This window comes from Antechinus flavipes, chromosome 3, assembly GCF_016432865.1.
Source record: "Antechinus flavipes isolate AdamAnt ecotype Samford, QLD, Australia chromosome 3, AdamAnt_v2, whole genome shotgun sequence".
Lineage (NCBI taxonomy): Eukaryota > Metazoa > Chordata > Mammalia > Dasyuromorphia > Dasyuridae > Antechinus > Antechinus flavipes.
In genome coordinates, this window is record NC_067400.1 from 396033949 (window position 1) to 396049983 (window position 16035).

General features: G+C 36.5%; 1 protein-coding gene across 1 annotated transcript in view; it reads left to right on the top strand.

The window, feature by feature from the left end:
* The window catches only part of HIBCH (3-hydroxyisobutyryl-CoA hydrolase), a 103324-nt gene that overhangs the window by 81785 nt on the left and 5504 nt on the right, over positions 1 to 16035 (top strand). Inside the window, exon 13 of the mRNA XM_051986009.1 lies at positions 509 to 542. Within this exon, the coding sequence (XP_051841969.1) occupies positions 509 to 542 (34 nt within the window). The remainder of the gene's footprint in view (positions 1 to 508; positions 543 to 16035) is intronic.

Below are 16035 nucleotides of genomic sequence, written 5' to 3' on the forward strand. Positions count from 1 at the left end.
AATGCTATTATGAGTATTTTAAGAATGAGTAGTATAATGGTGTTCTTGTTGACTTTTTTTTAACACCCACATTTACATATTTATCTTGTCACATGCATTCCACCAGGGTAAGATTCTGACAGGCAGGATCCTATCTCTGTTTCTGTGTTGTATACACTGAATGAAGATTTTGATGCGAAAGGAATGAATCAATCATTTTGGGGGATTTGTGATTACCAACAAATTTACTATTTAATATACATTCCCTGTCCCATATTTCAAAATAAGCAAACAAACAAAATAACCATTGGAGGGGGATCAATAATTTAATTGACAATAAAAATTAACCTGTTTGTTTTCCTCTTCTTTGCCAACAATTAAGTCCAATTTGTGACTAAAAAAGTTTATTTCTGTCCCTCATTAATTACAAACAATTAACTGTCTTGGAAATTTTGTGTTTCAAAAATTTTCTGTGTTTCAAAATGCCCATGATTTTACCTAAGTTCATCTCTATTTCTTTAACTTTCAGAGAGGCCATGACTTTTATGAAGGTGTTCGAGCAGGTGAGGAAACAAACAATTATTTTTCCTTTTTGGCGGTTATGTAAAACTTAAGATTGGGGGTAAACAGGTAACACATGTTTTGTTCAGAGACGTGTCAGAGATACTTTATCTTTTCTCAGTCTAACAAAGTACTTCATCAGTAGTACCCATTAGATAGCATAAAGAAGGATTCCAGTATTGATGGTATCAATTTAAAAAATAGAACTCATCCTGCAACTATTGTGGTCGATGTTTAAAAAAAAAAAAAAAACTAAACTTGTTCCTAGAGCCTAGTGCCCTGCTGCTGTTGGATGTAACTTGAGCTCATTAGACTGACTTAGTTTTTACTCATAGCCACATCCTAGTTACTACAGAAAGTAACTATGTAGGTATGTAGGCACAGGCTTAAAGGTGGAATCCTTACTTTTCTTTATTCTTTTACATATGGGCAGCCAGGTGGCACAGTGGATAGAGTGCCAGGTCTGGAGTCAGGAACATTCATCTTTCTGAGTTCAAATCTTGCCTCAGACATTAGATGTGTGACCCTGGGCAAATCATTTAACTGTTTGCCTCAGTTTCCTCACAAATAATGAGCTAGAGAAGGAAAGGTAATCCACTACAATATCTTTGCCAAGAAAATCTCAAATAGGGTAATGAAAAGTCAGGCATGACTTATACGACTGAACAACAACAATAATGAAAGAAAAATATAATTTTTTTTTCTTATCCAAGTTCTCGGGTCCCCAAGCCATCAGGTAAGAATACTTATTCTAGGATAAACTACAGACTCCTTTGTTTGTCTTTTAAAAGCCTATACAATATAGCCGTTTTTTAGTCTTTGTGTATGTATATATATATACACCCTCTTCCAAACAAATTGGTTTACTTTTTTCCATGATTTTATATTCTCATCTTTGTATATGATCATTGCACTCCCTCCCCATCTTCACCTCATAGAATCTTCCCACTTCCTTCAAAACTCAGTTTAAATACCATTTCTTATAGGAATCATACCTTGATGCCTCCCAGTTGCTACTGTTCTCCCCACTAAAAATTACATTAAATATTATCTATTTGATTTTCTTATATATATTTTGCTCCTGAGAGAAAATAAGCACCTTGAAAAAGAAGTATTTCATTTTTGTCTTTATATCTCCAGGGCCTAGTATATAGTTGGTGTTTAATAAATGCTTACATTAGCAAAATGGATAAAAGAGGGAAAAAATCACAGATGGTAGGGAAATTATTGATTAAAAATTGGGGGGGGGACACATAAGAGAAAATGAAAAGAGGAAAAAGAATAGAAGAAAACATGGAATAGTGAAGAGACATGTAGGAAGAAGAAAAGGAGCTAGAACATGAGCAGATGAGGGAATAAAAGAAGACAGAGGAAAGGAAGGAAGAGAAGAGTGTTATTCATTCTTTCCTTTCCAGAGAAAGATATGGAGATGGGGAGTGTATGTGGTGAATCCAGATATATTTTGAACCCAACTTTAAAACACTGAAGTTATGTTGAATCTTCCCTAGACTATTGAAATAAGCAATATTTTATTTCTCTCTTCCATCCAGAAAAGGAAATTCAGAAACAGAAAGTTTAAATACTTTTAAAACCTAAATAAAGAGGACAGATGGCTTTGACCACCTCTATTTATCCTAAAAAATTAAATCATTTGCCAATGTTTTGGAAAATGAGAACTCTTTTAGAAAATAGGGATATGTGATAACATATGTTTTATAAGACCAATTATTTAATAAATAAACTACTTAGATTCCAGACCAGGCCTAGAAATACTTGTTTTAACCTAAAAGGAATTTAAAGAATCTACATTTTTAAAACACCAGGCTTTGGCATGTAAATGGTAAACAGTGATTCATTACTGCTTTAGAGTTCTCTCATATTTCTGGTGTAGAGCAGAAAGACAATGGCACGAAGTTAAAATATAGGGCTAAATGAACAGATGTACTATGCCAGCTGTCCTTGTGAACCTCTCCCTATTAAAAAATCTAGCTTCATTATAATTCATTTTAGAGCATCAGCAAAAAATGCTCATTTCTTTTCAAAGAAAAAGAGAGAAAGCAAAGCATCTCCTCATAAAGCAAACTGGTTAAAACAGGACTTTTCTTATAACTTTCTTATCTTGAACATCTACTACATTTATTAAAATCAAGCAAAATCATCATTCTTTTATTTTGATACTTTGAAAAAGCCATAATTTTATTGATGTGAGGATTATTTCCTTTGAATCAACCTTACTCCCTCCACACATTAGTCAAGAGTCTTCATAAATTGCTGTGGCTAAAAATTCTGGTAAATGGAGATCATAAGCAGACTGCCTTAAGTGAGCTAGGACAGGACACAGTCACACTTTAGTATGTAAGATCCACTGGCACTCATGTTTCCATGACATAATCTTTAAAAACCCAGGACTACCTTCAGGCCTTGATTGTGCATTACAATGAAACTTTAAAGGCAGAGCTAGAATAAATTCTGGCCTACTGGAGTTTTGTCTACAAGGTAGGAAATTTAGAGGGCTTAAAAATTTAGCAATTTAGTGGAACAGAATTAAATTCTTGGAGGCCTCAAAGTTTTTCTTTTTGGGGGGTTGCTTTTAATAATAGCTTTTTTATTTTCAAAATACTTGCAAAGATAGTTTTCAACATTCACCCTTGCAAAACTTTGTGTTCCAAATTTTTCTCCCTCCCTTCCCTTCACCTCCTGCCCCAGATAGCAAGTAATCCAATATAGGTTAAACATGTGTAATTCTTCTAAAGATGTTTCCACATTTATCATGCTGCACAAGAAAAGTCATATGAAAAAGGGAAAAAAAGCAAGCAAACAACAAAAACGGTGAAAATGCTACTCAGTTCCCATGGTTCTTTCTCTGGGTGCAGATAGAACTTTCCCTCACAAGTCTATTGGAATTGGCCTGAATCACCTCATTGATGAAAAGAGTCTATCACAGTTGAACATCACATAATCTTGTCATTGCTGGTGTTCTCTTGGCTCTATTTCATAGCATCAGTTCAGATAAGTCTCTCCAGGCTTTTCTGAAATCATCTTGTGGATCATTTCTTTTAGAATAATAATATTCCATTCCATTCACATTTCCAGTTTCTTTGCCAATACAAAAAGGATTGCTACAAATATTTTTGTACATGTGGGTCCTTTTCCCTTTTTTATGATCTCTTTGGGTTATAAACACAGAAATGGCATTGCTGAATCAGAGGGCATGCACAGTTTTTTAGCCCTTTGAACATGATTCCCTATTGCTCTCCAGAATGGCTGGATCAATTCACAACTCATCAACAATGTATTAATGTCCCAATTTTCCCACATCCCCACATCCTCTCCATCATTCATCATTTTTTTCTTGCCATCTTAACCAATCTGAGAGGGTAATGAGTGTTACCTTAGAGTTGTCTTAATTTCTCTAATCAAGAGTGATTTAGAGTATTTTTTTCATATGAATAGGCCTCAAGAATTCTGATGCTGAATGAGTAGTGGTGGGTTTTAGAAGCAGCATTCTGGAGCCTTTTATACTCCCTCTCTTCTCCCTCTGTCCAATAAAGAAACCTCCATCTACCATGTTCCCTTACTCCGGTTTTTCCTTCTCTATTTTTCTTCTTCCCTGCACTTTTTCCTCAAGCAGAGCAGCAGTACTTCCTCAAATGAGCGTAATTACCTTGTTATTTTTCTCTCCTAATGGAAAAAGCCTTATTCAAATCCTAAAGCTAGATTAGATTTTCTAAGGTTTCTTACAACTCTGTGATTCTCTGTGATTCTACTCCCTAAGCCACTATAGTAATTACTCCATCTCAATTGCTTCTTGTATTATTTTCACCTTCTGAGCTACCAAGTGAGTTTGAGGATACCTATCATATCACTTGATCAATTTGGTGCCAGTTGTTCCAAGTTACCCCTTCTTTTCTAGAAGTTTTGTCATCATTATAAAATGTACTAAGTGGAACCTCGGTTGTACTAAGTGGAACATTCTGACCCATTTATATTCCACAGAAGCTCCCTCCTTAAAACAACTTTATAAAGCCACTTTGTGGCAATGCTGTCCAGAATAGCCCTCCTATCCCTGGTTGCTGAAAAGAAATAAAAGCAGGTCATGTCTGCAGAACTGGTGAGCCAGTACATGTTTCATAATGAAATAGGACCTGATAGGGATGCTCTCCAAAAGCTAAGTCAATAGGTAGAGAATTAAACACAGGGAATATAGATGCTATTTAAACCAAAGAAAGGTGATAGCAAAAATCTGGTGAATTCTGCCCTTTTGATGTTATACTTTGGAGAACATGAAAATAAATCAATTTGTAATACCATATTAGTCTAATAGTTTTGAAATTCAACATCACCTTAGGGAATTAATAAGATTATTTCAGCTCTCTTACAGGGAAAGAAATGTTGAAATATAAAAGAAGATATTCAGGATTTTTCTGTTTTACTTTTATTCCTTCTTTCTGCCTTTCCTTCCCTTCATTTTCTAAGAGGTAACTACTCTTTGTGTGTTTATTTAAGTTTTTTGGGGGGATATACTCTTATAATGATGACAGACTTCTAGAAAAGAAGTAAAGGAGTAAATTCAGCCTTAATTAGCAATTTCAGTATTTGGGGCAATGGCACAAACTGATCAATTAGTATGACAGGTATCCTCAAACTGACTTGGTAGCTCAGAAGATGAAAATAATACAAGAAGCAATTGAGATGGAATAATTATTATGGTGGCTTAGGGAGTAGAATCACAGAGCTGTAAGAGGCCTTGGAAAGTCTAATCTAGCTATAAGATTTGAGGTGCTATGGTTTTTCTATCCCAACAAAGAGACAAAAAGAAATAGAGGCTTTTTCCCTTAGGAGAGAAAAATAACAATGATTATGCTCACTTGGGGGGTGGAACTATTGCTGCTCTGCTTGTAGAGGAAATGCAGGCAAGAGGAAAAAGAGGGAAGGAAAAAAAACCCAATAAGGGAACATGGTAGATGGAGGTTTCTTTATGGGACAGACTGGGAAGAGAGTAAAAAGGCTCTATCCCACTGCCTTATGCTTCTAAAACCCACCACTGCTCAGTCAGTATCAGAACTTGGAAGCCTATTTCTAATGATATGAAAAAATGCTCTAAATCATTGCTGATTAGAGAAATGCAAATTAAGACAACACTTGACGTACTACACTACATGGAGGAAATTCATGTTATATACACATGTAGTAATATATACATAGACACATATGTGTATATATAATATATATCTATATATATGTTTTAATAAAGAAGAATGCCAAACTGTTCTATTGTAACATGAGTTAAGAGTACAGTTGTGAACTGCGACATTTGCCTTTTTCAGTATTGTTAAAAGTTTCTCACAACATTATTTACTGCTGCTCCTATTCTGCTTCTCCTTGCAGAAATAACCAAGGAGCTGCCTCAGTCTTACAATCCCTTGAGGGGATAGTGTGTAGCTCAGCTGAGTGGTGACTGCAGTGAAATAGGAGAAGTGGTAGCGACACAGAAAAAACTAAGAGTGAGGTGCTGGGCTCACTTTGTAGGGAAGGCATTCACCCCATTTGATTATGCATAAGGTAGCCAGGATACAATTTCCTGATGACACTTAGGGTGGCAGTTGCTTTTCTGCAAGTGCATAATAGGAAACTCAATGTATTGTACTTTAACATCCCTCTTCCTGAATATTTTTATGAACTAATAGAAACTCTGGTTTTAGTATAGCCTGATAACAGGCACAGCAGCTTTCAGCATCCAAAAAGGGGCTAATCTAAAGGAAGCCCTGATTCTGTTTTCCTTTGTTATTTTAAAGTTAGTACACACTTACCTTTAAACAATTTCTTTGCATTCTAAATTCAAAATGAACTTAAAGCATTATATATATATATATATATATATATATATATGTATGTATGTATGTATGTATGTATGTATGTATATATTTTTTTAGGGACTCCCCATAAACCAACCATTTTGTTCTATTTTATCACTGGAAATCTCTTGCTATATATTAGTTTTAAAAGTCTTGAAAAAGCCCTAGTTACTTTTGAAGTTCATTCTTAGGAACTTATCCAATTCTATCACAATAAGCTATTTTTTTTTAAAGTTCTTCCCCTCTAATAGAACCTTCTATTATAACAAAGAAAAAATGATTGAGATTGTAACTGTGACAGCATAAACAACAATCAACTTTGGTAATAAATTCTCTTCAATCCCATTACCTAGAGAAATGAGGTATATTTTATCTTCTTTTGGAATCTCTTTTGGTTTTTGCATTTAATCTAGAGTCTTCTGCCTCTTGGTACCTCTTAGTGTTGTTTTTATTTACATCATTGTCATTATGTACATTGTTCTGTTTCTTTTTTTCATAAAACTTTAATTTCCAAATATCTCCTCTGCCCTGCTCCCAAGATAGGGATCTTTGTAACAAAAATGTAAAAGGGAGAGGATAATAAAGGAGTTCATCAAAATTAAATGAGCCATGAAGAGTCTGGCATCATATGCCATGTTCCATTACTTGTTCTCTAGAGAATGGAAGGAGGTACATTTTTTCTCATCTTTTGGGAACCAAAATCATAGTTAGAGAAGGAGGAAAAGGAAAGGGAACATTTATTAAGTGCCTACTATTTGTCTGACATTATACTAAGTGCTTTACAGATATCACAGCACCCCTGAAAGTTAAGTACTATTATTATCCTCATCATACAGTTGAGGAAAATGGGGCAGGACTTTCCAGAGTCACACTGATAGTAAATGTCTGAGGCCAAATTTGAATCCAGGTCTTCCTGACTTCATGCCCAGCTCTCCACTGTGCCACCTTACTGTCCCTAAATTACTCAACATAATGTTTTTTCCTCTTTTCATAAATATCATTGTCACTGAGTATATTGTTTTCCAGGGTCTGCATTCTTCATTCTGCAGGGGTTTATACAGATGTTATCATTTTTTTAATTCCTCATATTTGTTTTTCTTAGAATACAGTGGTGTTTTGTTGCTTATATTCATAGCATACCATGTGTTTGGCTGTTTGTCTTTTGATGGCCTGAAATTTTGTTTACAGGTTTATTCTATAAGGAAAGGGCTGCTATGAATCTTTGGGGGGATTGCGATATGTCAGACTTGGACACCTATACAAATGCACACATATCTTTGCCATTCTGTCATTTCTTCTTCTGCATACATTCTCATTAGTGAGATTGCTTTGTCCTCAAGTGTATAGTTTAATAACTTTTATCAGATAATCCCAAACTTTTTCAGGAGTGTTGGAACAATTCACACTTCTATTAGTAGTGCATTAACGTGCCTATATTCCTACACCATCCCTCCCTACATTTTTTTTCTCTTTTAATTAATCATCCAGTCAATAAGCCAGTTTGTCAATAACCATTTATAAAGCACCTGCAATGTGCTAAATGGTGGGGTTACAAAGAAAGTAACAAAAAAATAATTACTGTTCCCAAGGAACTCACAGTCTAATGGGAGAGATAAAATGAAAAAATATGTATAAGCAAGATATATACAGAATAAGTTGGAGAAAATCAACAGAGAAAAGGTACTAGTATTAAAGAGGAATCGAGAAAGGCTTTTTGTTGAAGATGGGGTTTTAGCTGGGACTTGAAGAAAGCTAGAGAATTCAGTAGGCTGAGATGAGGAGGAATAACCTTCCAAGCATAGAGAAAATATCTGGAGTTTGGAGATGGAGTCTCTTCTGTGAGGAATAGCAAGGACACCTGTGTCATTGGGTCTGGGGAATGTCTGTTATGTGCAGATTTTTGTTGTTTCAGTTGTTTCAGTCATGTCCAACACTATGATTCCATCTAGGGTTTTTGTTAAGTCCGGACTAGCTCCCTGGAGACCTCAGGATCAGCCAGAGTCAGGATAAGTAAAAGTCCTTGGTTTTTAGGGGGAGAAGCAGGCAAAGTGCCAGGAGTTTAGCCAAAGATCTCTTCTGGATTCTAGAGTCCAGAATCTCCACCTTTCTCTTCCAGATCTTGCCCCAAGTGAAGTCTCACTTCTCTCACCTCACCCTTTAATCCTTGCCTATGATTATCTTAACATCAAACAGTGAGCCAGCACCAATGGTGAGAAGAGCCATTTATCCAAACATATGCTAATAGAGTTATTGTCTCATATCAAATAGGTGGTTAGCCTTAAGTGCTGGGTTGTCTGATTCAAGTATACCTTTTCATAGCTTCAGCCCTTTACAGGTTTTCTTGGGCAGATGCTGGAATGGTTTGCCTCTCTTTCTCCAGCTCATTTTACAGATGAGGAAACTGAGGCAAAGAGTTAAATGACTTGCCCAATCACATAACTAGTTCTGAGGCCAGATTTGAACTCAGGAAGAGGAATCTTCCTGATTTCAGGTCTGGCACTCTAACCGCTGTGGCACCCAGCTGCAGATACAAATAATAATAATAACAATAATATCTACTCTTGAGCTTATATTCTAGAAACATAGATCAGTGTATTCGGAATAAATATAGAGAATAAAGAGAGATTAGTTGAAGTGAGGGCATATTGGAAAGAAGAAACAAATTAAGCAACCAGTAAAAATTTATAAAATGTCCATTCTTGTCTGAGTGTCAGCCAGTAAAAAGGTTGATAAGAGATAGTTGGTTTCCTGAGCAGTCTCTGTGTGTTCATATACACATATACAAATATCTATATCTTCCTATTTTTTATCTCCCTACATAAGACATTCTACCTCTCAGCTCTAGATATTTTCTCTAGCAATCTCCCATGCCTGGAATGGTTCTCCTTCTCTCCTCATCTCTACTTACTGGCTTCTGTGGCTTTCTGTAAGTCCCCCCAAAAAATACCATCTGCTAAAGAAAACCTTATTTGAGAATCATCAACATAGAGTAGGTAATTAAATCCATGAATGCTGATGAGATCACCAAATGAAATAGGAGAGAGGGAAAAGAGGACCCAGGATTATATCCTAAGGGATGCCTACAATTAGAAGGTATGATCTGGAGGAGGATCAATCAAAAGAGACTAAGAAGAATGGGTCAGATAGGTTAGAAGGAAAACTTCTAAGTATTTATGGCAGCTTAGGGTATCCTGGAAACCTAGGGAGGAGAGTGTTAAGCTGGAAAGAATGACCAATAGTGCCAAAGGCAGGAAGTCAAGAAGAATGAAGATTGAGAAAATGCCATTGAATTTGGCAGCTAAGATGATGGTAACTATAAAGAGAACTATCGTGGTGAAATAAAAGTTGAGATTCAGATTACAAGGGATTTAGAACAAAAAAAAAAAAAGTAGCACATCCTATTGCAGACAGACTTTTTCATGAGCTTTAGCCACAAATGGTAAAAGAGTAACAAAACTGTAGCTAGCAGGATTGGAAGAAACAAGTGAGGGTTTATTTTTCAGGATGGGAGAAACACGAACATGTTTGTATGCAGTAAGGAATGAACTTTTGACAAAATGAGATGGAAAGTAAATGAAAGAGAAGGCCAATCTGTTGTAGAAAATGAAATGGAATGGGATCACCTGAGCAGGTAAAGGGGAGAGCGTTGGGAATGAGTAAGGTTACTTCATCATGTGAGAGAGATGTGAAGGATGAAATAAGTGGCAGAAACCATCTAAGTGATAGGAGATGGGGAAGAGAGGAAAAGACGGAGTTCACCATCAATGGCCTCCCTTTTTTCACTAACACTTTAAGAAGGGGTCTCAAGAAAAACTTTATGTAAAAGGTGGTACTTAAACTGGGTCATGAATGAAGTAGAGGTTAGGAGAAAATGTGTTCTGAATGGAGAGAATAGCCAGTGCAAAGTCATAGAGATGGGAGACAGAGAAAAACATGAAAAACAGAGAAGACAAGTATAGCTGGATAACAGACTACAGGAAAGGATGTCATGTTCAATTATGTTAGGAAAAGAGCTGGGGGTCAAGTTGTGAAGGGTTTTAAAAGCTAAAGTTTTGAAGAGTTTTAAAAGCTAAACAGAAACATTTTGTCTTAGAGGCATTAGAAAGCCACTGAGATTTATTGAGTAGTATATCTGAAGTCAGAGGTACCTGGATAGCTAGATCACTACTTGGATAGATAGATCTGTACTTAAAGAAACATTGGGGTTTTTTTTGGCGGCGGTATGAGAAGTGGTCTGAAGTATAAGAAGCTTGGGGCAGGGAAATCAATGGAGCATGTGTTGTAATTATCTAAATGAGAGGTGCCAAGTCCTTAATGAAGTGGTATGAATGGAGAGAAAGGATCTTGATAGGGTCTCTGTTGTAGGATGAGAGAGGATATGGAATTTGCTAAGGGTATGAACCTGGGAGGGTGGAAGGATGGTGGCAATTTGGATGGAAATAGGAAAGTTTGGAAGAAGATTTTTGGAGAAAGAGACTGAGTTCAGTTTTGGACGTGTAGAGTTTAAGATATTTCCAGGATATCCAATTTGAAATGTTCAGTAGGCCACTAGTAATGTGGGACTGAAGCTCAGAAGAGAGAATTAGTTGTAGATATATAGATATGAATTATCCATATATAGATGTTCATTAAACCTTGGAAAGTTGATGAGGAGAGACACACAGATGGACAGACACACAAAGAAGATATGAGAGAGAGAGAGAGAGAGAGAGAGAGAGAGAGAGAGAGAGAGAGAGAGAGAGAAGAGAGAGAAGAGAGAGAGAAACAGAGAAACAGACAGTAAAAGAGAGAATCAGAGAGACAGGAAAGAAAAATAGAGACAGTGACACAGTGAGAATGACAGAGAAGGAGAGAGGGAGGAGAGAGAGAAGGGAGAGGTGGACAGAGGGAGGGAAAGAGAAGAGAAGAGCAAAGAATGAAAAGGCTTGGAGAACACCCACAATTAGGGGCTTGATGAGAAGAATGATAAGTAAAGGAAGAAGATAGAAAGAGTGATCCAGTAGGAAGAAAACCAGGAGTAGAAGTATAGTGTCATGAACATACAGAGAGGAGAATATCCAGGAGGAGAGTTTGGGCAAGTGTCAAATACAAGATATAAATTAAGAATGTTGAGAACTGAGAAAGGACCATCAGAGTAGGCAATTACGTTTTTGCTGGTAACTTTGGAGAGAGCCATGTAAGTCAAATGATAAGGCTGAAAACCAGATTGCAAAAGGTGCAGAAAAGGATGAAAGGAGAGAAAGTAAAGGCAAGGCGTGTAGAAAGCTTTTTTTTTTTTTTTTTTTTTTTTTTTTTTTTTTTTTTTTTTTAGTATAATAGAAAAAAGGCAGAAGAGAAATAACAGCTTGAGGGGATGATAGGATCAGGTGAAGGTATTATAAAGATGGGGGAAACTTGGGCATTTTAAAAATGGTATTGAGTTGATCTAGTCACTAACAAATTGAGGCTATTGGATTCACCAGTCATTTAAATAACAGGAGAGATGACTCTTAGTGGCAGAAGTTGCCAGGTGGCCATTAATGCTCTAAGCAAAATTGCAAAACCAATCTGTTAGAATTTATTGAGACATTAAATTGCTGTATGTCATCCATTGTGATAGGTACTAGGGATATGGATATGAAAGTCAGTCTCTGTCAGGGAACTTTTCATTCTTCCAAACTATAGTGTTTGGCACTGGAATTCTGTCATTCTGTGTGAATTTAACATATAGAATGTTAGTGCTAGACAGGTCTTAGAGACACTATTCCAATCCCTTAGATTGAGGGGAAATTGAATCTCAGAAGAGAGAAGGGGGCTTGCTGAGTCACAAAGCAAATTAGGGACACATTTGCAATAAATAATAAAAATTGCTGACCTTTCATAGAATTCTTTAATGTTGGAGCTGGTAGGATCTTTAGTATAAAAACTATTAGAAATAGATGGAACTTTATAAAACCATGAAATCCAACCTTTTCATTTCTCATATGGGAAATCTGAGGTCTATAGGGGCAGCAGAGTAATTACTTGCAAGAGAAAGTTACTGAGTGAAGATAATGTCTCGGAACAGAACTCTGGGGAAGCTAATGCATTAGGAAAATTAGGTAAGGCAGAGAGAGTCAAGTGGTAAACACACTCATGTATCACTAGGTCAAAAAAACATTATTAAGCACTTTCTGTGTTCTAGGCACCTTGCTAAATGCTAGTGATACACAAGAAAGACAAAACCCAATAGTCTTTATTCTCAAGGAACTTCTAATAGGATAGGCAAAAAGCAAACTATTTTCATACAAGGTATATATAGGATAAATAGGTAGTAATCTTAAAAGGAAAGTGTTATCCAGAAGTAGGGGAGAAAAAGGATAGGAAAAGGAGGATAACCAGAAGAAGAAGGGCATCATATACAAGGCTGATTTGAGTTGAGTCATGAAGAAAACCAGGGAAGCCAGGAAGAAGCTAGAAATGAAGAGAGGGTTTTCTAGGAATGAGGGTCAGCTAGTAAAAAGGTTAGTAAGTCAAACAATAGTTGTCTATATACATATACAAAGACATATACATCTATCTATATTTCTTTCTATTTTTTCTTTCTTCTTAGAATTGTTCCCCAAGTACCCAGCATCATCTTGCTGTCTTCTGGCTTCCCAGAGTTGCTATAGCCACCCTCAAAACTTGCTTGCTCTGAAATTGTTCCCTCCCAGATTCCTAGACATTTAGAGTCTTAAAGAACATATACTCTTTTTTTTTTCCCAATTAATTAATTATTTAATTTTTAACTTTTTATTGACAGAGCCCATGCCTGGGTTATTTTTCCCCTCTCTCCCTCTACCCCCTCCCCCAGATGGCAAGCAGTCCTTTATATGTTAAATAGGTTACAGTATATCCTAGATACAATATATGTGTGCAGAACCGAACAGAAGAACATATACTCTTGACTCCTTATATTATAATTGAGGAAACTGGGCAAGGTCTTTTATCCAAAACATTCTATAAATCTGTAAGTTCTTTATTTTTTTTTCTGAAGCAATTGGGGTTGAGTGACTTGCCCAGGGTCACACAGCTAGGAAGTTAAGTGTCTAAGGCCATATTTGAACTCAAGTCATCCTGACTTCAGGGCTGGTGCTCTATCCACCACATCAACTAGCTGCCCCTAATCTGTAAATTGTTAACTTACTTACTTAGAACAAGTAAGCCAAGAAGAAAAAAATGTTTAAGGCAAGATGAGAAAATTGAAATAAATGCTAAGAGATTGGAGAGTATAAAAATATGAGAGAGCAAAGAGGAAGGAGATAATGCCTGACAGTCTGTGATGAATATAAGGCTCTTCACACAAAGGGTATAATTGGACAGACTTAGGGAGAGCAGCCACTGCCACATAGAATTAAGGAGGATCCATAAGCACCTGTGGTGAGAGGAAAGCCATTGTTGGCCTTAGGAGAAATGGAGGTCGTGGTTGTTAACTTATTAAGAGTATATAGAACTGCTGTGGTCACTTAGTATCTCTGGTGACTAGGAAATAAATCTATTGGGGGCCACACATGTTTTTAACAATTCTTCTAGAATTAAGAACTTTGGAGGACAAGGAGGAAATAGAAATAAACAGCTGATTGCTTAGAGGGCATCAAAGATATGGGGTTTTCTAGAATGACCTGCCTATAGTTTGGTTTCTTTTAAATTAGAGGAACTGATGATGTGCCTAACTGCTGCTATCCTAGACCTAATTCTGATGAATAAACTTTAAGAGAACAGATTTCAAAGAGTTCAGTGAAATGAACCCATTATTTGGGGTCCCATTGTTGGGACTACAAATACAAAGAAGCAAGACAATCTTTGCCTCAAGGAGTTTATAATCAACATATAACAAAGTGGAGGTGGAAAGTTAGTGGAAGGGCAAGGCTCAGATCATGCAAAGTAGCCTAGTTTGGAAATGGTGACTAGGAATTGATGTGGAGACCTGGTTCTGGGTGAGATAAGGTGAAAGATCACCTGTCAGAGCTCAGCATCTGAGGGACATAAGGTTAAGATGCCAGTTGTAGGTTTAGAGGAATAACAATCAAAGCACAGACAGCATAGTATGGATAGTTATATCTTTAAAGATTCTTAGAATATATACATAAATCTCTATAGAAGAAAATAAATTATATGAATGTTTATCATATTTAACATGTTTGTTTCCTTCTGTCTCTTAAGTGCTAACATTCTATATTATTTCTAAAACAAACTGTAACTAATGGTTCTTGCTTTTATTAAACTAATTTAAAATGCAATAATTGCTCTCCAAAAACAAAGACTTAATTCTGTTACATTCTCTTTTTACCCAACAAGAAAATTAATTTTGATGTCATTCAGTTGACTTGAGTAATTATTGGAAAGTGCACAACTTTTATGTAATGTCCGGACTAGTTTTCTGGAGGTCCTCTGGATGGACCCTGGTCTCAACAGGATAGTCACCACAAGGATAGTGAGGAATAGAGTCTAAAGTCTTTATTGTCTCCTTCACAGTCTATATCCTTCATAGTCGGTTCACTCTGACTAACTGATTCTGTTCCTAGTTCTCTCAGTCCTTAAATACCTATTACAATTACATCATTACAGCATACTTGAGTATATGTCAAGTAGAGTAATTATATCATTATATCATACTAAATATATGTGAACTAGAGAATCATTATCTCATCAGTTCCACTGAGTAAACACCTTGTTGTAAGTATCCTTGCTTCAAATATACTTTTCTCAGAATTCAGGCCCTCTACATCTCCCACTTACTTTTGTTTTAGAACACAGGTGGCCAACCCTTTCTGACTTCTCAGGGAGGTGAGAACACCAAACAAGATATTGTTTGCAGGTTTCTTCTGGACTGAAGGGTCTTACTTGAAACAGGTATACATAAATCCATCAGCATGGGAGGCATTACACAAAGAAATAGCAATAAAGCACAGGCTATTAGTAATACATGTCCATAAGTCCTAGAAATAGTCCAAAACCAATCTATTGTCCATTACTTCATGTGTCAGGGAATCCAATGATTCTTACGGGTTTAAAGTTGTGAATCAGTCTTATTGACAATTTTTGATATTCATGAGTCAATTGCCATACACATAGGATTAACGCCATGCTTTTTCAGTTGCACGTGTAGTCAGAGATGGAACCATCTGATGTTTCTTGAGTCTTTTCCTTTGTTTCAAGGGTCTGCTCCGTCTCTCTCTGATGGACAAGGTGAATATGGCTCATTGGCACCCATCTGATTCCTTCTCCACCTGTAGAGATATAAGCAAACCCTTTCCTCCAAGCAGTTAACCTATCTGGTCCCTTCCATTCACCACTTTCTGAATCTCTCCACATCACCTGGTGATTGTCTAAAGATAGTGGAGCTGCTCGCACTGGATACTGCCCTTCCAGTGGGTTATAAAACCTGTCTGCCAGAGCCAGTGCATCTTTGTCAAAAATCAAAAAGTTAATTGTGTAAAGAACTAAATTTAGAAGTTCTCTAGGGTTACCTGTGGCCTCCCCTTTCTTTTGTTTTTGGAGGAACATCTTAATGTCTCTGTTTCTCCTCTCAACTATTGCCTGGCCTTGAGGATTAAAACTTGCCAGTGGTGTGTAAAATCTTATACTGTGCACAAAAGTGTGCAAAATGTTTAGAAGTGTATGCAGGTCCATTATCTGT